The sequence below is a fragment of the Platalea leucorodia genome, assembly GCF_965183815.1.
Source record: "Platalea leucorodia genome assembly, chromosome: 7".
In the NCBI taxonomy this organism is placed as follows: domain Eukaryota; kingdom Metazoa; phylum Chordata; class Aves; order Pelecaniformes; family Threskiornithidae; genus Platalea; species Platalea leucorodia.
Window position 1 is genome coordinate 37,039,453 of NC_138829.1, and position 20,663 is coordinate 37,060,115.

The 20,663-nt window shown below is 36.5% G+C and overlaps 1 protein-coding gene across 1 annotated transcript in view; it reads right to left on the bottom strand.

The window, feature by feature from the left end:
* Window positions 1–20,663, bottom strand: part of AVEN (apoptosis and caspase activation inhibitor) — a gene marked incomplete at its 5' end in the record, with an annotated part of 103,171 nt that overhangs the window by 74,704 nt on the left and 7,804 nt on the right. The window contains one exon of the mRNA XM_082317420.1: window positions 4,716–4,896. Within this exon, the coding sequence (XP_082173546.1) occupies window positions 4,716–4,896 (181 nt within the window). The remainder of the gene's footprint in view (window positions 1–4,715; window positions 4,897–20,663) is intronic.

The window sequence follows — 20,663 nt, forward strand, 5'->3', positions numbered from 1 at the left end:
TTGCTCCAAGCAAGCCTTGGAGCCTTGCTCCACAACTTTATCTGTTCAGCTTTTCCAAGACAGCCAACGGTCTTCTGTATACTGCTAATTCTTATGTATGTATCAACCATGAAAATAACAAAAATGCAGCAATATATTGCAATAGACGCGTCAAAATTAAACAGAGGGGGCCAAAAGCAAGAGGTTAAAAAACCAAAAGAACAGGGCTTTAGGGAACGGAAAGTAACTGCTACCTCACATTCCTATACTTACTGTTCATTACTATTATGCTCCAGTGACTGCTCTTCTGATTTTTATTCCATATTTCCTATTGTATTCAAGTGCTAGGTACCTACAGAAGTTATATATATTCTTACAATATCAAAACCATTCTGCCAGTTTTGTTTGAACTACACAGCATTTCTCTTTCTCACCCTTTAAGGCCATCAGAACTATTTGGCCATGGCCAAAAAAATAAATGGGAAAAAAATTAATGTCCAAAATTATATTTTTTCATCTTCATAATCATCACATCCTGCAACTCAGCACACTGTTATTGAGGCATGTATGTTGGCAGCTTTTGGCTGCTGTACTGGTAATGCCTACCATGTTTAAAGGAAAGTGATCAGGTCGCTGGATACATTTTGATCAGCTCTGTAATGAGATTTTAAAAGCATATTTTTAAACCTAAAGCATCTATTCACAGCCAAAAACCTAATGAAGGACTTAAATGTATTTTGGCACACTTAACCCTCATCAGTCAAAAAATGAGGACAGCTCTTCAAACATGGCAAGATTCTTCTAGCAAAGTAAGGTTATCCTATCACTTTCACTTCTCTTGTTCTTTACGCTTCAACAGCATTTTTACTAAATTGATTCAAGACATATTCCCTGAAGGCTTCAGAATGGACTTGTAGTTTACATCAGCTAGACATCAAAAGCAATACAGAAAAGTTTGCCTTGCTATATTCAAGGTTAATTAAAAAAAAAAAAAAAATTGTAAAATGAAAAAAAGGAAAGAAACAGACTTAAAAACTAAAGTTATCACTCTACTTTACACACAAATATAATAAGCTCTAACAAAGAAGCTCTGTCAGGCTAGTGACATCAGCTGTTATCAAAACTACCTGGCAGTTCTTACTTAAGACTATTTTCAGCTGCTTTTTTAACTATTCAGTCTGAAATTTTCCACGTCAATTGTCTGCTTCAGGTAGTTTTTTCTCACCTTCCCTTCACTACCACCTTTTAAAAAAAGTCAGAAAATGGCTGGAACATTTTTCTACCTTGAAAGGACCTGGGAAAAAAGCCCTTGTAAGCTCTTCCTTTGAAAAACTGTAACCGCTTTCTTGCCCTGAATCAGTAACTTGAAATCAGGCTAGACAATGTTTTTGTATGAGAGAGAGGCACACTCTGCTCATTTTGTGAAAAATCTGACCTGATTTAGCCAAGCTACAAGCTTCTACAAATCAGAGTTTGTACATATTTTTTGGCAAGATCTGCTGGAGCTTAACAACCCATCACCAAACAGTCCATCCTCAGTGCCCTTCTGTATGTCATCTCAATGTGCAAGGCAACCGAGTTAAGTTTCCTCTAACCTCTGGTTACGAGTGAAGAGCCGGATTTTCACTGTAAGAGAAGCCTGCATTTAACAGGCATTAGGTAAAACAATGAACAAAAAGTGTTGTTTTGCATATTTCTGCAACCTCACCTATGCCGATATCCCTACCATAGTTGAAAACAGTGGCCTGTCGCTTCACATTGTTGGGTAACTGTGTAGCATTTAGGGTATACTGACAGAGCGTGTGGAGGGAAGATGGAGAAAATAGCTTGTAGTGGAGACTAGAACTGGAAGCTTGAAAGAATAAACTGGGATTGACTAGAGAAGGAAAGAAACTAAGAGGAATGTAAGAAGAAGATGTGGTAGCGGATGAGAGAAAAATTAAGCCAAATGAGCAAGCCCAGGCAGAACAACTCAGAACCGGGAATCACCAGGACTGGATAGAGCAAGGGAGAGAATATATCTTACAGAGCTGGATTTTAGTGAATATAGGTGGAAGGGAGCTGGCTCACAACAAAAGACTGAGAAAAGACCGACCACCAGGAATGAGAAACATAGACAAGAAAAATCAACAGAAGCAAGGGAGAGTGAGAAGAATTAGTAGGCAGGCCAAGGGTGACAGCAGAGAGACAAGGTGCAGTCAGAGACAGTCTGGGACTAGTCAGGGCTGAACATCTGATTGAAAAGACAGAATCACTGCTGCACTGGGGATTGGCTTGAGGCAGGGACAAGCTGAAGTATAGGCAAAAAGCTAAAAAAAGTGTGTGTCTTCAGAAGCTATTGAAAAATGTAAAATAAAATCCCCTAAAGACTTATCATCCTCTGCAAATATCTGCAAACCCTTTCCTCCCCCTCTCAGAAAAAACATCCCACTTTCCTCTACTACTGATAAAAACACAGTATAACAACCTGTAACTGTTACTTTCTTAATTTAAGCAACAGTAATGTTCATGTACTAGATTTAAAAGCTCCAATCCTGCTAATTATCAACATGACACCCATGTCACAGAATATTAGTCTTCTCATTTTGCTATTTTTTGGTTGATATTAACTAGAAAATTACATGTAGAAGCACGTTTACAAAATATCAAACAAATACCAAGCTTGGAATTTTAATTCCTTGTACGTCAGGAATTCCTCCATTTCAGTTTGTCTACTAGCATTAATTCTGCCTTTATTATTACATTATCCCAAACTATTTTTTCTACCCTATCTCATTCAATTAACAGGGTATTTTCTGGGAATAAATCCAAATTGTATATTGAAGGATGGCACTCTTTAAGACCCTGCTTTCAATATTATGGAACCTAAATGTTACATAGGAGAACAGGTTTTTAATCTGAGCTTTTGCCAAAGGGTTCTTAACAGGCTGCATTAATTATATTGTTGTGTATTAATAGTAAATTGCAAGACGTTTCTAAGCTTTTGCATTCATGAAAAATGGCACTTTAACTCCATTCCCTCTCCTAACTGCTTATTGCAATTGAATTGGATCCACTGTGCAACTTCAGAATGCTAAACAGCAATATACTAACAGAAGTCAAAATTATCAAATAAAGCAGAGATGCAAGCTTCTTCTCAGACCACTAGAAATAAAGATGACTGCATTCTCAGTTTTCATACATAAGCCAAAGAAACCATACAAAGAAACACCCTGACACACACTGCTTTTTATGTGACTCCAAGAAATCTGCATTATTGTTTAGAAGGTACTTTCTTCTGCCCCTGAAAGAAAGTACTTTATGTCATTGCTGTTTCTTATCAATTTATTTTAATGTCAAGAACAGTCACAATATATCCTAAAATAAAGTAAAGCACTCTTTAAATGAAAGATATAGAATTAATAACTAGTAAGAATACTAACTAACAAGATTTTAATTTTAGGCATTAAGAGACTCTACAGAGTAAAATAAATAGGCTGGTAATAACTGTATGGGATTATAACCCAGCAAAAATACAAATTTGTAGAAATATATAGTATTTCCTTATATCCTCAGTTCAAAAGTACTATTCATCAGAACATTTTAAAGACATTATGAAGGCTAAGTATAAAGTTCGAGATATTAAAGTTTGCTTTAAAAAGCTGAACCATGGCACCATGCAGCTCAGGGTAGGTCTCTTGATTTAAAAAGTATTGAGTTGTGATATCTACTTTGCTCTCCAGGCTGTGTTACCTATCCAGTTCTGAGGTCGATACCAGGCATCTTGACTTCAACACTGTTTAACATGCAACATACCATTCAGAGAAGTCAATACTCATCACATGATCCTATGATTAAAACTGGCAACTTAGGCCCAATTCTGCAATGTTCATGCAAAACTGAACTTCAGAAATTGGTTCTGGCACAGAGAAAGAAAGCTCTGGTCCTTGTTTCTTTACTGTAGATAATTTCTAACTTACCCCTCCAAGCTATGGCTAAAAAATCCATTTATTTAGATTTGAGACATTTCAGAGCTTCCAAGTTGCTCAAAAAAATCCATAATACATTGTTTGCAGCTTTTTACTGAATGGTAAACACAACAGCATATCAAGAGTTTCTAAAATAAATTTAAGTAACTGGTTTTTTTTGTACAACTGCCCATACTATTCATGTATAGCTAAAAAAAAAAAAGGGATCTAGTACAACCTGTCCCTCCACCACATCCTTCTGTTATCTCCTTTAAAGAGGGGAAAACAGCTGATCTTTATTTTCAAGGAGAGTAACACTTGCTATTCATGCACACATCTGTACAGTGCTGATTACAAATCTTTGTCAAAACAAACAACAGCAAGCAGCTGCTTGACTGCTTTGCTGTGTTTAGTCATACCAGCAACCTTTTTTGTTTTCTGGAAAGCAACCCAATGACCAAGATAGGTAAGAAATTCATTGTCAGCAAGAATAGCTTCAAAGTAACTGGATGCTGCACACACTCAGGCCCCTGCGTAATTTCATGAGAAGGCTGTAATTGCAGCAACCCTCTTTTACCCCCCATCTGCCATGGCTCAGTGCAGCCTGTATGCTAAGGCTGCTCCCATGGAGACTTTGAACACTCCTAAATACATCAGTGGCAGACTTACTGAGGCAGATAGGAATGGTGTTCTAGGGTTCTGTTTCATCATCAAGGACAACAGCCAGAAAAGTAGTAACGTTTCAAAACGCAAAACTAGGAAACTCTCTACAGAGTAGAAAATGCTTACCTGCTGAGCTAAGCAAAACACTGAAGTCTGTTCCTCTCTGCGATTCCCCACGTTCACTCTGTCCCTCTTTTTCTGTATCCTCATAGCGGCTCCAGTTGGAAAAAATCTTTCTTCTGGAATAGTTTTTCAGTTCTTCCTTCTCTTCTTCCTCTCGTGATTCAGTATCATCATCCTCCTCTACCTGTGACATTTAAATGGACAGTTAAGCCATTGCAACTCAGTATTAGTCATTCATACAAACAACTCCAACCATAGAATTACAACCCAGAAAGACAAATCAGCCTGGGTCCCTGTCAAAATTTTAGATCAGGTGCTATCATCTTCCTGATCTGTATGTAATTTATCAACAGTATAACTAAAAGCACCTAGTGAGGCTTCAGTTCTTATAGGGGTCAAGCAGTGACACTGGTGCAAGTTCCACTGGTTTCCCTCCTATTCCGGAAGCCCCTAACAGACAGCTTCCTTCCTGAAACTGAGAGCAATATGTAGGGAGCAGAACTAAGAATTTAATCACAGTATCTCTATCCAAGCATTGCAGTAATAAAGATGATAACTGAAAGAACTGATGTTTGTAGAGCAGAATAGGAAAAAGATAACATAACAAATACTGCAGAAAAACATCCAGAAAGGGTGATCTATGTAAGAACTTCCATTATAACTAACTACAGGCAGGGTCTTAACTCAAGTAATATGGAATAATTAATCAAATTAATTTCCTTCATAAAAGCCACTTTATGGAAATACACATAGAAAAACTAGACAGACTGCTGGCAGTCAATCTACTAGCCAAACTCTTAGAAAGCTCTAGCGTCAAAATGAGAACTCATTGCAGAGTCAGCTTAAGATGCAAGAAAAATACGCATTTGCCACAAGTACTCAACAGCCATGGAAAACTCTCCCCTCCCTTGAATCCTCTATATCAACAGAGCTCTCCTCTCCCAGGGCTTGCAGTTCAGCTGGAATGACTATTGGTTCACAAACAGAAAGATTTGCTTCCTGGAGGAAGGAGCAGTCAACAGGCAAGAGGAAAACTGAGAGTAACCACAAAAGTTCTGTACAAGATACGTTCTGCAGAGGTCTCAAGCTCTGAAGAGGCGAAGTAAGGGAGTCAAGGAAGAAGAGATTCCCACCTTGTCTGCTCCCAAACATTCCTGCTGACAGCTCCACTCTCTCTTCTCTCCTTTCACAAACTACAGCGTGCTGCTGCCGTAAGATTAAATTTTGCTGTCCCAACAGTAAGTACATTCTTCATGACCAGGGCAGTGAAATTCAAGTTTATCTATACTGCTGTAAATCTTAACGCCATCTCCATTCAGTATAAAATAATTTAAAAAGCAAGCTACCTTTTGGTAAATCATCATATATCCATAAGCCAAAACACCCTTAGATCTCACCATCAGACACTGGCTTTAAGGACAACCTTGGCTTTGATAGTTTAAACCAAATGTAATCCTGAAATAATTGTGAAGAGCAATTATTTATGTTTAAAAAAAGCTCTTGTAAGTGAAGAGCTGCAACATCTTGTGCAGAGAGATTACTAAAATCTCTAGTAGTTACTGTGTTTCTAAAATTATACTAGGGTTTTTGTAAGCACATTCTGTGGACTTACATACTGGTACAACATTGGACAACCTGGTAAAAACAACTGCACAAAGCCACTATCAGGAACAAACCACCATCACTTCAACTTGTTTCGTAATCGATGAGTTACTTTCATAGCTCAAGAAAGGACATAGAGCAATGCAACACATGTTTTAGACTGATTTTAGAAATCCATCGTGAAGAAGGCTTAACTACTCTGCAGAAAATTTTTTAGTTACATTTTGGCTCAGCTAGACAAGGACAAACTGTTTGATATTTTCATGTTCCTTTAGTGTCCAATTACACAACAGAAAAACCTCTATCAACACCAAATAAATTGCTGTTGCATACTAAATACTATATTTATATGCAAGTACATCATCATAAAAAGAAGAGTGACACACACAAAAAAGCTGGAAGTAGCAGTTTGTGGACAGTGGAGCATTACTACTCCATAGTTCTGAAAATATATTAAAAATGACCAAAAGTAGCAGTGAAGCTTGTTTCACGGCTTTTACACAAATGTCCACTGAAAGGCAAAGCATCTCCAAACACAATCGTGAGCGTTTAAATTCACCCATGTTTGATGTCTTAAAAATGACTGCCCAGCATATCATACAAGTAGCAAAATCAGAACTAGAATAATGACTTCCCAAGAAAAACAATCCACCAGTCTTCATAAACAAGCTTCTTTCAGCACTGTTTGAGAAATCGGGTTAGGAACAGCATGAAGGAACGGTAAAATCATCAAAGAGCTTAAGAACAGAGTAAAAGCTGTCGTAATTATACAAATATATTCCCAGTTGTCAAACAGCTGACAAGAAGGAAAATATTCTGTGCATTGTCACTGGGTCCGTGCAATTTTTAAGTAAATTCTCTTTTCTTTCTATTCATCAGATAAATACACTAAAATGGTTGTTGTGGACAAACGGTTGTTTGCGTGAGCAAGGTGATGAAGCTGTAACTCTGTTTACCAGGGACTGGTCCAGAGCTATAGTTTCCACAGAACAAAGGCCAAACCCACTTATATCGAGATAAGAATCAACTTATTTCTCTTCTGTTCTTCTCATATAAATTGAATGATTTGCTATAATCCAGCAAACCTAATGAAATTCAGTGCCCAAAGTAACTTGAAGTTGATACAATTCACAAGTCAAAGCAAGAATAGTGCTACACAGATAGATCTGTGTTGTACTTTGGTTTTGTTTTCAAGAAAAGATCAGAATCACCTTAGGCAACTATGACATTATATATAATTACTTACTACAGACCTGTTTAAAGGATTCTCTCCTTTCAGCTGTCAACATAAACAAAAGAAGAGTATTACCTTCTTATTTTAACAAGCTTCCAGTAAACTAATATGGATTTAATGTTTTCTCTTAAACTGGACTAAATTCTTTTTCACATTCTGTTATTAGCTATGTTATACAGCACACCTCAAGGAAATTTCATTTCTCAGAATTGTTAACTTGACCTTTAAGAAATAAACCACAAATGTTGAGGTTAATAGCAGGAGTGTTAATAGCAGTTGTGCAGCCTGGTTCCCCAAGTACTGTCCTGAGGTTTACTTTTGAAATGAATAAACTTCAAATACAAACCTACTTACATTTCCAATAAATATTTAACGGAAAATTTTGCATTATGCACTGCCATGCTACAAGATAAAACTGCAAATAATCACATTTGAATATTCAACATTCAAACAACTTAAAGATGCATCTTCACCATTAAAATTATCAAATACATAAAAAAACTCTGATCAGTGAAGCTTCAGAAAATAATTTGCTTCTACCCTCTCACATAAGACAGCTATCATCTGAAGTAACAACCTCAGAAACACATAAACATAAATCTTTATTACTTTCCTCTTAGCTGCCTATTCAGCTAGACTATATGCTGCTACCATTGTCATCATACCTTACTGAAAATGAGTCTTAATCAGTACAGAGCAAGCATCTGTCCTGTGTGTATGAAATAAAATAACTTCCCTCCTGCCGCATCCTCAAATAACAAATGATACAAGCTGAAACAAATTCTAGAAGCCAACTCAAATATAACCTTTAAAACAGTATTACTCAGGTAAGGAGAAAAACTTATGCCTTTAAACAGTATTGAACTACATTCACGCGTTCTTGCTCAGTGCTATAATGCACGGTGATACTACAGGAGGTATAATATTTATCTGCTGTGCCTCTGTTTCAGCTAGTATTACATGCAGTACCATTTGCACATTTCATTGAAATTTTGAAAGTGGCTAAAGTATGCAAAAGCCCAGTTGAACAAACCAGGAAACCTTCAGACTGTTTTGCATATCAGAAGAACAAAAAAAACATACACAGTGTTCTGCCTAAACACTAAGTTCATAAAAGTCATTCAAACAACAGTGAAAAAGCCAAGCTCCCCTGCAGAGGATCATGATTTGGAGTCTTCCACCAGGGAAGATATTTTCATCCTTTACCAGAGCCTACGACACCACTTTCCTTCTGAAGGAAGGCAAAATGCATAGCACGCATGACCCCAGTCTACAGCCTCTACCACAGCAAAAAGATATTTTAGTACACCTTCCTTTATACACTAATTTTGCAGACAGGGTTGGGGATGGTATGGTATTGACAAAAAATAGGAAAGCAGGCTTTCCGTTTGACTTTTCTTATGGACAAGAACATGTTGATGCACACGGTTCAGGAATGAAGGTGTCAAAATGAAGTAAACATTGCTCTGAACAGGCAGCTTCCCCTGGGGTCATCCTTCTGCACTTCTGTAGTTTGGAGCAAACCAAGGCTGAAGTACACAATGCAGAAAGTGCAACAGTGACCTCTTACACCCTGCTTCAATTACTCAACTGCTCTTCACTGTAAGTGCAGTCAGTCCAAGCATGTTAAGCACACGTGTGCAAACACTCAACAAGAATTGTTGAACTCACAGCCCTTTAAAAATCTAAAAGTACATTAAAAGTCAGAGCTTCCATTAAGACTTTCTAAAACTGTATTTATTACCCTCAGGAAGCCACAGGAGTTAAGGCTTATAGCCCTCTTCCCGTTCAGTTTTATTAACTCTGTAAGAAAAGTTTAAAACATTTAATCTTTGTTAGTACTTAGAACACCCTACAGTGACTGGGAGGAACATAGAAACAACATGTTCAGCTTGCCTTTCTTTGAGCCAACTGCCCTTCCCCATTACATAGGCATCATGCATTATTAGAGTTCCATTCTCATTTATTTTGTAGTATTTCTCCCAATTCTCTTCCTGAGAATGTCACTTTACAGAACGTATGAAAACATAGTTTGAGCTTTTTTGTTCATCTCTTAGAAAGAGCATAGCTATTTCTCTCCTTGACCTTCTTCCCAAATTTATACAATAATCTTTTCATTTTATCTTTAGAAACTCTTTACAATTATATTGATCAAGTGCTACTTTTCTCCTTTGTTACTGTAACTTCTGTATTACTGTTTTGAATGTTACACCTCTCAAAAACATACATATTTCCTTAATCTTTTCCATTCTTTGTTAGGGACACTTACCTACAATACCCCAGACTTCTTATATATCCACACAGAGTCCACGATAAATAGTTAGCCACTGCCATGCATGGACACTTGCACATTCATGGACAGTGATAACCACTGTCTACGCCCTACATTTGCTGCTCTCGCGACCAGCAACAGCACACACCAACTCCTGGAGTAAACTTCTGTCTTGATTTCGTCTTCCCTTCTTGGAAACTGCTGTAAGGCTGTGGCCAAGTGTGATGACATTCAGGCTTATCTGTCTCAATCCCAATTTCTCTTCTCATCAGGGGAAAAGGATAGCAAGACAAAATGAAAATATCCTATCGGTTGAATTTGACCTAGACTATCAGCTGTGTCATGAATGGGCATATCTCTTTTCTTCATTTGTATTTCAAATAGTAAGGTGCCTGCGCAGAGACAATTTCTCCTCTCTTCATCCCAATTTGAGCAGCATGTGTTACAGTCAAATTCTCACAGATGGAACTTGTAAGTCATAGGGCCAAAAAAACATATCTAATTAAGCAACAAAGCAGTTCACGATCTCTACACTTTAAATTGTTTTGAAGAATAAAAGTCTGTACACAGAGACTTGTATGAGTGACAATAAGTAAGGTAGCTTGGCTGATATTACCTACTGAGTGGTTCCTCTAGGCAGACATAAGTGGAAATGTGGAAGACTTACAGTTACACTTTAATGACTTAAATTGCTCTTGGAAAGACATACCTGCTTTTAGTTTCATGGTTCAAAGTCATTGCTGGTGTAACCAAACAGGAGCAATGAGATTACACCAGGAATTATCTTAGCACAATATGAATACAATGCAATCTCAAAAATATTTCAGTTTTTTGTAACAGTGCTCATTAAATGCACCTTTTTTTACCTTGAATCCAGAAAGGTACAGGAGAATCCCCTGACAGCTTAATTTTCTCTATTACAATGATTGATAGGCTTATACCCTATGATAGTTATATATAGTATAATAATCTTCAAAAAAGTTGTTCTGATTTTCCACATTTACCTAATTATAACCCCTAGATATATGTCCCTCTTCTCTGTCTTGTAAGCAATTAGAGATTGATTAACATTAAATCTAAAGTTCGCAAAGGAATACATTACCTGATTTATTGTGGTGGAAATTTAATGGGCTCTCTAAAATACGAACTGTATAGTATATTAAAGAAAAACAGAATATATATTCAGAGTTATGGCAAACAAAAGCAGAACTGCATTTTTAAATGCAATTCTTCGATTAATTTTAAAAAAATTATTTTTGCTATTATTTTACAAAAGACAAAGTACTAGTGCAATTTTATTGATACTGATGCAAGTTTGTACGTGTCTAGAATCAAGATGTCTTTGCCTACAAGAAATAACACAGAACATTGTCTTTATGAAGTTACCTAGACAGACAACTGAAATTCAATGACAGAATTTGAAATGCAATTCACAATGATATAGACAAACAGGAATTTAGTTTTAAAAATAAAAAATAAAAAAATAAAATAGTGAATGAACAATGTAAACATGTCTGTCAGTATAGTATATTCATACTCCACTATCTGGGATAATCCCATGAAGCATGCCAACACATTGTTCTGTCTACCCAGGAATATTAATGATGAATTTCTGTACAGAGAAAAAAAGAGCAAGTTAGAACAGTATAAAAAGGTCAGTATGAAATAGGAGTGGAATACAATCTCCCAAACTATTCTTATTTAGTACTCTTAATCCAGATTTTAGAAAAGTAAATGAAAGATAAGATTTGTAAATTTACCTGCAAAATAAGATTTTCCTAATGCAGTGATACCGTAAGATACCAAAGCTTCTTTCAGAGACAGAAAATAATATTTTGTAATAATACTCAGCAACACCTGCCAAAAACCTGAGAGCTGTTAGCTTATCTATACTGAATTGTTTTCAATAGATATCATATTCACAAGTCTGACCACAATAACAATGAAAAAGTAAATATAATAATCTTGTCCACCAAACTATTTTGCTTCAAAGTTCCTGTTTATTCTATCTATGAGATGCAAATAACTGGAACTGATTAAAAACTTCAAATGAAAGAGACTGTTTTCTCATTACTGTTTAACTGAAAAAAACACCTCCAAAAATATTTTTTGCACTCAGTAAAGTTATAACATTATCAAGCGCCAGAAGGCTACAAGTCATACTTCACCTTTCTCACAGATCATTATTAATATTTCCACAAGCTATAGCCATATTTTGTACAAATCTTATGCCTCACTGAATTGGAACAACAGCTTCTATTAGGAGCTAAACCTCTCTCTTAGACTCACTGAGCCAGAAAAAAAAGAAAAAAAGCCCCACAGGCAAACAGCTTGGTTATTTTGTTTGTAACTACTGATTTAAATGGTACGCTATCTTCCCTTTCAAAAAACTAGAAAAGAAACCATAAATTCTGATGTTCACTTTCCCCTTCTATCTCAGAAATACCTCTGTAACCTGGTAGCACATGGTTAGCTGCACGGTCCTTCAAATAGGTGGTTTACAGGGGCAAAATGAACCAACCTCTACTACACACCGCTGAAGTTTTGCACTGCAGCTTCTAAAGACACAATTTGAAAACTATTGACTCATAGATAAAATAAACTTAATAACCATGCAATGTACATTCATGGGAAGAAAGCTGCAAAAGCTCTATTTTCTAACATTAGAAGTAGACTTGGGAACTTTGTAAAGCCTGTCAAGTAAATATTTATTTCAGAAACTGCATATTTCAAGACTTTGCTCATTAGATACAGAATTTTCCAAACTACAAAGCCATCAGCTAAAATTTAGCTCTACTCATTTAGATTAAAACTCCAAACTGAAGTATATTTGTTGGGGTGTGTTGTGAGAATGGTATCATTATAATTTCAGCACTCATTCTGCACTAATTGGGAAACTCAGTACAAGCTGCATTAACTATAAAAGCAGTCCTTTGCCTCCCTTCCCCAAGGCTGAGCCATGCTGTGAGCAAAGAGCCTATAGGAAGCTTGTCCAGCTGCTGTCTATAGATAAAGAGACTTTTGATTTTCTAAGCTTGCCAAGCCAATACATTTCTACCAACAGAAAATCAACTGTATTTTTTCTTTAATTCACCAGAAATGATTATATGAAAGTTACTGGCAACTATGCAAACTCATCAAGCAATTTATACAAAATTGCCACATGGACCTGCACAAAACCTGGCAGCTCTATTACTTTCAAATTGACAGTAACTTAAGAAAGCTGAATGTTTTTCTTACAAACATTCAGTCAAAAATACGAGTGCAAACATAAAATAGGAGCCTCTGCCTTGACAGAAATAACAGGTTTCAAGAAAACCTTACAAAGCAAGTATATTGCCACAAAGGTTATAGCATATTCATTTGTCAAAGTCAGGGGGTTTATATATTGCATACATATGGATCCACATATGTGCATGTTGTATGTCACATTCTAAAACCAAATTATACTTAGTATTCTGGATAGGTTAAGGAAAATTTCTACAGAAAGTTATTTGTTCTTACCAAATGTGCTGTTCCTAAATACAAGTATCCTGAGTTGCACTAGAGATTGACTGTATTCAGAAATGGACTCAATTCCTATGTGTTAATGTCACAGTATTATAGATTAATCCAAGCTGAAAGGGATTGCAAGAGGTCATCTTGTCCAACCACCTACTCAAAAGAAGGTCAAAACTGAAATCAGACCAAGCAGGTTGGGACTTTGTCCATTCAGGGCTTGAAAACCTCCAATAGTATACCTAATTCTTAGTGTTTCATTTTGTTGTTTTATTCTAGCACTTCTAAAATTGCAAAAGCAGTTCTATTAACAGCTTTAACAGTAACTTGTAAAGAACAAGCATGAGGAGTTCTGTAACATCAAGGAATCAAAGTTTACTGAGGGTATATATTCACTTCAACAGTTCAATAACAGACTTTTTAAAGGATATTGCTATTTTGCTAGTCTTCATGAGTCAATGAGTACGACAGCCTCTCTCAATAAACATATCTGTTATAAACCGATATGTATTGAAAGGCTTTGTACTTTTGCAACCATATCAATGATGAAGTAAAAGTATGACGAATTATGTAAAACGCTCACTCAAAGCGGCATCCATCTGCAGAACAGAGAAAAATTTGAGTCTTCATCCTAACCCACAAAGGTTATTTCATGAACTTAACAAAGTCTGCTCAAAAGAGTAAAGTTTAAAGAACACCTCAGTTATACAGACAAGTCTAATGTTTATTTAACACCCCCTACATGCACACAGTTTTAGAACAAAAACAACACAAATTCAGCAACTCTCTACCAAGATCAAAACCAACATGTTGAATAAGCTTCAGGGTTTCTCATGCAAGGAAAAAATATGTGACAAAGTTTCTCAATAAATAAATTTCTTGCCGCAATGAAAAAAAAGAAAAAAAACCACCTTTCAAAAGATTTCAGCTGTGCTATATTAAGAATGAAAAGAGTTCTCCAAAACTTGTGTTACATTTGAATAACAAGATAACTATTTCCTACCTTTAAATTCAAAAATATTTGATAATATTTAGTACCAAGTTGAAAGTTTAGGGGTTTTTCAAATGCATCTATTTTGTAAAAAAGAAAGCACATACGGAGTAAGACATTATTCTTCTACGGATTTCAAAACATGAAAATAACTAGTGATATTCACCCACACTGTTCTATTTTCAATTGGCACAGCACTAAAGAAGAAAAAATTCTGAAAGACACCAAGCAGAACAGTATTCTTTGAAATTGTACACCTAAACTGTCAGAAAAATAATCAATAGTTTTCCTCTCTTTCCTACTGTTAACCTTCTGCCAGCTTAATTTCCTTCTATCAGTTCACAGCAGAATCAGACAAGCACAAATAATGGTTAGATAGGCTGGAAGCATGCTGTGAAACATGGGATCTGGGAAGCAGGTCCTTCCTTCATATTTGGCAGCAGTTATCTGCTAGATTGGCTAAGTGTACTGGTAAGCCATATCATTGGCTTTAATTTCCTGCAATGTTAAACTTGTTTTTCTAAAGTCAATTTTGTACTCTCTTTCCATTAAAGACTTGCAGATTCTCCATTACTATTCCTGTTCCACGTAATACACATGGACACACAGGTGTTCTTTGTCAAATTCACATATTTTTAAAATAAAAATTAAAAAAAGATACTCTGCTACAAATATTTATGTTGATTGGTAAAACTTTCAACATGAACTTTACAACATTTGCAACTGTTTTTAGTCCCCTTTTTCAGTTACTGCTTTAAGATAGTCACTGAGACGTATAATGCATAGAGTTTCAGTATACAAGTATTGATGTTTGGTTCACAGTGGGAAATTCTATCTTCAATTTAAATTAAAACACCCAACATCTGTCACTTTTTCAGATCAACTATCACATAATAACAGCATATTGCAAACACAAAAAATATTCACAGAACGAAAATTAAAGCTGTAAAAGGGGACACTACTAATTTGAAACCCTAAAAAGGCACTATATAAGACATTCAAAAGGACAGCATTCTGCTTTCCTCTCCCCTTTCGCTATGTCTGCAACACTGTCAGTAGCATAGTCCCTAAGTTTTTCATCTTTCATTACTAATATGCTGCCATTTCCTAATTATAATTTCACATGCTACTGAAAAACCTCATATCTCTACTATCCTTCTATCAACAAACTGGCAGATCCAGCCATCATGCATTTTTGAAATTAAGTTGCATTATTACATTTATGGTGTGGCACGACTAAGCAGTAAGACTTCAGTTACAAATAGCCTCGTTTGACAATATTTTCAGAAAGGGGGGTCAAAAAGGGATAATTTTTAGGACCAATACACAGCCACATAGTAAATCAATGAACAATATATAAAAGATACTAAGGATAAAATATAGATTGCCTAACATGCAAACAAAATGCATACCTATAAAGCTGAATGCAAAACCACGTATCAAGGAACAAGCAAGCAGGATATATATATTGAATGACACTGATTAAAAAAAGAATCAAGTCACACTAGACAAAATAACCACATATTACAGTAATGCTACATCAAAAAGATACTATCCTCAACTCCCAGGTCTTTAAACAGCATTTCTGAGACCAATACTAAAAGTAATTTCTTTCCTTAGATGGCAGAAAAACAGAAAAGACACAGAGAGTACTAACTATCCACTTGATAAACAGACACCAAAACCCTTCTTCTTCCTTGTCTTTTCAATGATGTGAGAAACGTATGGGCTGCCAGTGAGGAAGCCCAGTTTTTCTCCTTTCCATTTTCATAGATGTCTGCAAACCACACAGTGAACATAGTCATGCCAGGAAAGGGGAAATAAGCAAAGAAGTAATTCATCAAGGACACACTTCCAAACTTAGAGATTGCAAACCCTGCCTCATAAACAAGGGAGGATTTCCCTGACAGTATACCCAAGCGGTGCAAAAAAGCAGCCACTCACACCTTCCATTTTCAACTTTCCTTGTGCAAGTCAGTAACCCCCTTCCCAGCACAAACTCAGCAAAAAAGAGGAACTAATCAGCTGGAGCTCCCCCAGGCACCGTGCAATGTGCTGTCCCCTAATGCAGCAAATTACTGCCAAACATCTGATTTGTGGTGGGTTTGCCTCCGAGAGAGACAGGCTTGTGTTGAATCCACATGCACTGTAATTCAAAATATAGCTGTATGATGGATAATGGGTCTCTATGATGCTCCTCCAAAACAAAAGGCAGCAACACACCACACTCCCCATTTTCACGCTCTTCTAGTAGTGCAACTCAAAGATAGTACAGGTAGTAGCATAGCTCCCAGAGCAGCATGTCTTCCAACTGCTACATTATGGATTGAGAATTAATGATGAACATGTTTGGGGATTCTGTCTATATCAAAATATCAGCATAACACAGATGAAAAAAAAGGTGTAGAGACATCACACTGTCCTGACTCAGGTAAGTCAGAAGCAGAATTTGATACCACCAATGTGTGGCATGCACTTGGTCTCAAAGCAGTCACCCACTGCAGGCAACAGATACATGAGAATTTACCAAAAACCTCTAACAGCTACGTCACCACTGTACACTTTTGACAGAAACATAAAACTTTCTCCAGCAAAAATAGTCCTGTTTGTCCTGAAATGACCTGAGAACAGACGGGGACTGGCGCATAAGAGAGGGGAGTGCCAAAACAAAGCATCTCAGAGAGATAGTGTAAATAAATACAATCCATGTTTATTCAGCCACTGCAGAACTACAGCATTTTATCCAGAAAGTGGAAATAAATTCAACTCCCTTCTCTGCACAAATGCATTTCAAGTTGTATCTCCCACATCCCATGAGAATGCAGCGACTCTACATACTCTGAAATGGGTGATCTAGCCTGTTTTCTCAGCCAGGCCTATTCTACTTAGTACAGCAACCACGCACTCCCGTCAGGAGAACTCAAGAAGCTGGTGGCCTATGTACCATGCAGATGCCCAACCACTACACACACGCAAGAAAAAAAAGAAACAAAAAAGCCGTAACACTTCACGTCATTCTTTCTTCCATTCCTGCTCTATCTTTATGACAATATCATGTTTTTACATGAAGTACAAAGGGACTGAAAAAAAGGAATTGAGAGAAATTAAATTCAAAAAGTATTTCAAGTCCAATGGCAGGTCACCTATCTGAGAAGTGAAAAAAAAACTGACTGCACTTTGTATTTGAAACTGGGAAGAAAACAGACCACAGTTTGAACTTGTTCCTTTTCTCCATATTCTCCAAATCCTTCACTTCATTACTTACTGCAGATTGAAACCTTGTCATCATGCACTCTCTGTATCTACAACAGGCTCTGTGTGTCCACTGACTGCCTTTTTACAAAAAAGCATCTGTGCTAATGGCTCTGTAACCTTATGCACAAGCTGTTTCTAATGTAAGCTGGCAGACACAAGGATGATTTTCCTATATATTTTGAGAAAGAGCTGAAAATAATACATTACTTCATTAAGAGACATTTTTTGCCTGAATCATAAACAGCATTTTCAGTAGCTAACAAAGGATATAATAAGGCAAGAAAATAAACAATTATTATTGACAAGCGCATCAATCTGCTTTGCTGTCTCATGGAAAATAATGAAAACACTTTTCACTATACTTCCTCCTTCAGAGTTTCACATAATTTAGATAAGATTTTTTTTTCCCCTTCCAATTATTCAACAGAAAACAAGCATTTGTAAAAGTTGCTTAATTGTAATTCTTGGCAGCCAGCTTAGACAAGTCAGTACAGGTATTTGCAAATCCTTGTGCTTTTATGCTTTATTTTTTTCCACACTACACCTAATGAAATGCAAAGACAAAAAAAAAAAAAAATCTTGTTATTTAATATTTTGTGCATTGCACTTTATGACTTTTCAACAGTATTAATAAGACTAAATAGTATTGCCAAATGTTAAATCTATTCCATGATTACAGTGACACACATGACAGAGTAAGTTAAAAATTATTTCTTCAAAAGTATTAATGGGGATGAGCTCATACACATATGTTCATATGTCCACAGTCTTCTCATACTGGCCTGTTTACCTGTTGATGAATTTGTAGTGAGCTTCCAGTGATTTTTAAGCAATTGCCTCTCATTAACAGAAACAATTTACTTCCTTATTGCTCACCTTCCTTATTGCTCTTCCAGTACAAGTTTCTATTATATTTTTTCAACTTGAGGGGAAAAGGAAAAAGCTAATGATTTTTTTTCCTTTAGACTAAGGAAGGAAGAGCCTCGAGAGAGGTTCTTTCATGAAAAGACAAAAAATATCCCTGCAAAGAATAATCCTCTTCACTAGTTTGCTCTATTGGTGACCTTTAGAGAGATCTACCAAAGCTAGAGAGAAGCTTAATTAGCAGAAAGGGCAGCTGAGAGAACAGGTAGCATGAAGAAAAAAGCTTTTAGTCTTTATTGTACAGGATGAGAATTTTTGAAAGAGGGATGAAATCCTAAGACTGCTTCATAAATGTTGGATACTGGAACTCATCACTATGGGTTGGCTAAAGATAGAATTAGCCAAGGGAGACATCCTATTCTGAAACCTATGTTTTGCATAACAGGAATGATGCTCCAGTTAAAGAGAAAAACATCTCATGAAGCACACAAGATGAGAGACTTGATCTTGAAGTTTTTACATAAAACTGTTACTGCTCCAACGCTCACCAAGTATGGTTCTAGAAGCTAACTAACTTCAATAGCAAAAAATATTTCTCTCCCCTTGATTTTTAAAATGTTTTATGGGTAATTCAAACAGATTAATCATGTGACTATGACCTGGCGTGAACTATAGTCCTCAACAATATGTAACTTGTAGATAAAGAAACCAAAGTCTCCTTCCTGAAAAGCATCATTGCAGTTGCAGAAAACCAACCTGAAATAACAGGAAAAAAAAAGCCTAGATCCTGACAAGTTCTTATGTTCAAACCTATTTACAGCTGAAGAAAAAAACATGACTCCTATCTAGACAGAACATCATAAAAAGCCTGTCATTAAACAAGGCTCAAATAATTCTATACAGATGTAAACCTATCAAGTGCTCATGAAAAACTCCACTGCGTATCATATCTCCACGTTTATTCTGTGACTATCAGCCTCTTGAGAGGCTCAAGAAGCAGTAATGTTGTTTCACTTTTAAGTCATCTTTATGAAATTGTTTTAGAACTACACCAGGGTGGTATAGTACCATGGATGTTTTCAAATATCTGTCTTTGCATTCACTCAAAAAAACCCTTTGTTATTTCTATGTCAAATCTGAATGCAACTTAACTGCAGACATTGTAGAGATCACCACTCAAACCTCAGACACCCCTTCCTCATTCATGTCCAATATTTTTTTGGAGGGGGGTGGGGAGGAAATCCTCTGAAAGATATTTTTCCAAATAGCCTTAAAGAACTTGCTTCCCTAAACCCAACATGCAACATGAGATAAAATAGCGAAGAATCATTGTCCAAGGTCCTCAATGCCCTAATGCCATACTTATAAAAGCAACATGTTAAAATGCCATTTTATTTTGCCATTGGTCTAGAGTATAAGTCTAAAGTAAGAGCTACTGCACAATGATGCTCTGGTCCTGCAGTTAACACTACTGTGAAGAAGCTCTAAGAATCATTTAGAACTTGCTGCGAGTACAGACACATCCAAATTACCAACAAGGTAAAGGAAGACTGGGCTGTACTTGTTGGGATGCACTATGATCCCAGGATTTTATGTGCACATCACATCTTTACCTGCAACAGTTTGCACTGGTTGCCAGCCCTAGGTGCATACAGAACACTAACTGCAGGAGAACTTTGCACCCATTTTGCAGTGGTGAGCTCTAGACAGTGCTCAACCGTCTAGACAACTGGTGGACAACTTCAACTGTGGTTCCATCAGGAGGGAAACCACTTTGAGTCCACCAGTATTACACTCAAGTGTATTCCACAAGGCAAATTTGCACCAAGAAACCCATCCTTGACAGTAACTTGAACTAAGTACAAAGAGCCATGCCAAAAACACTGAAGGAACTAACGTTTCTCATTAGCACAATTCATTTTCTAATTTTACCTCTACAAATAAATTTCACTCTGAGACAATAATCTTTTAACATCCTTGCTAACAATTAGGGTGAAGTGGAAGGAAAAGAAATAAGGAGCATGGGATCATTGGAGCTTCTTTTGCTTCCATGGGCATGCCACTTACTGTTACAAATTAACAGGAACATGGCAAGTCAATGAAGCCAGCAAAGCAGCATAACCTAAGTAATACAGCCTGCAAGAGAACACAGAAAGGAAAAAAAAAAACCAAAACAAAACCATAAAAAAAACACACCAAAAACCAAACTCTTAGTTTGTCAGGCAATCAGAAAAA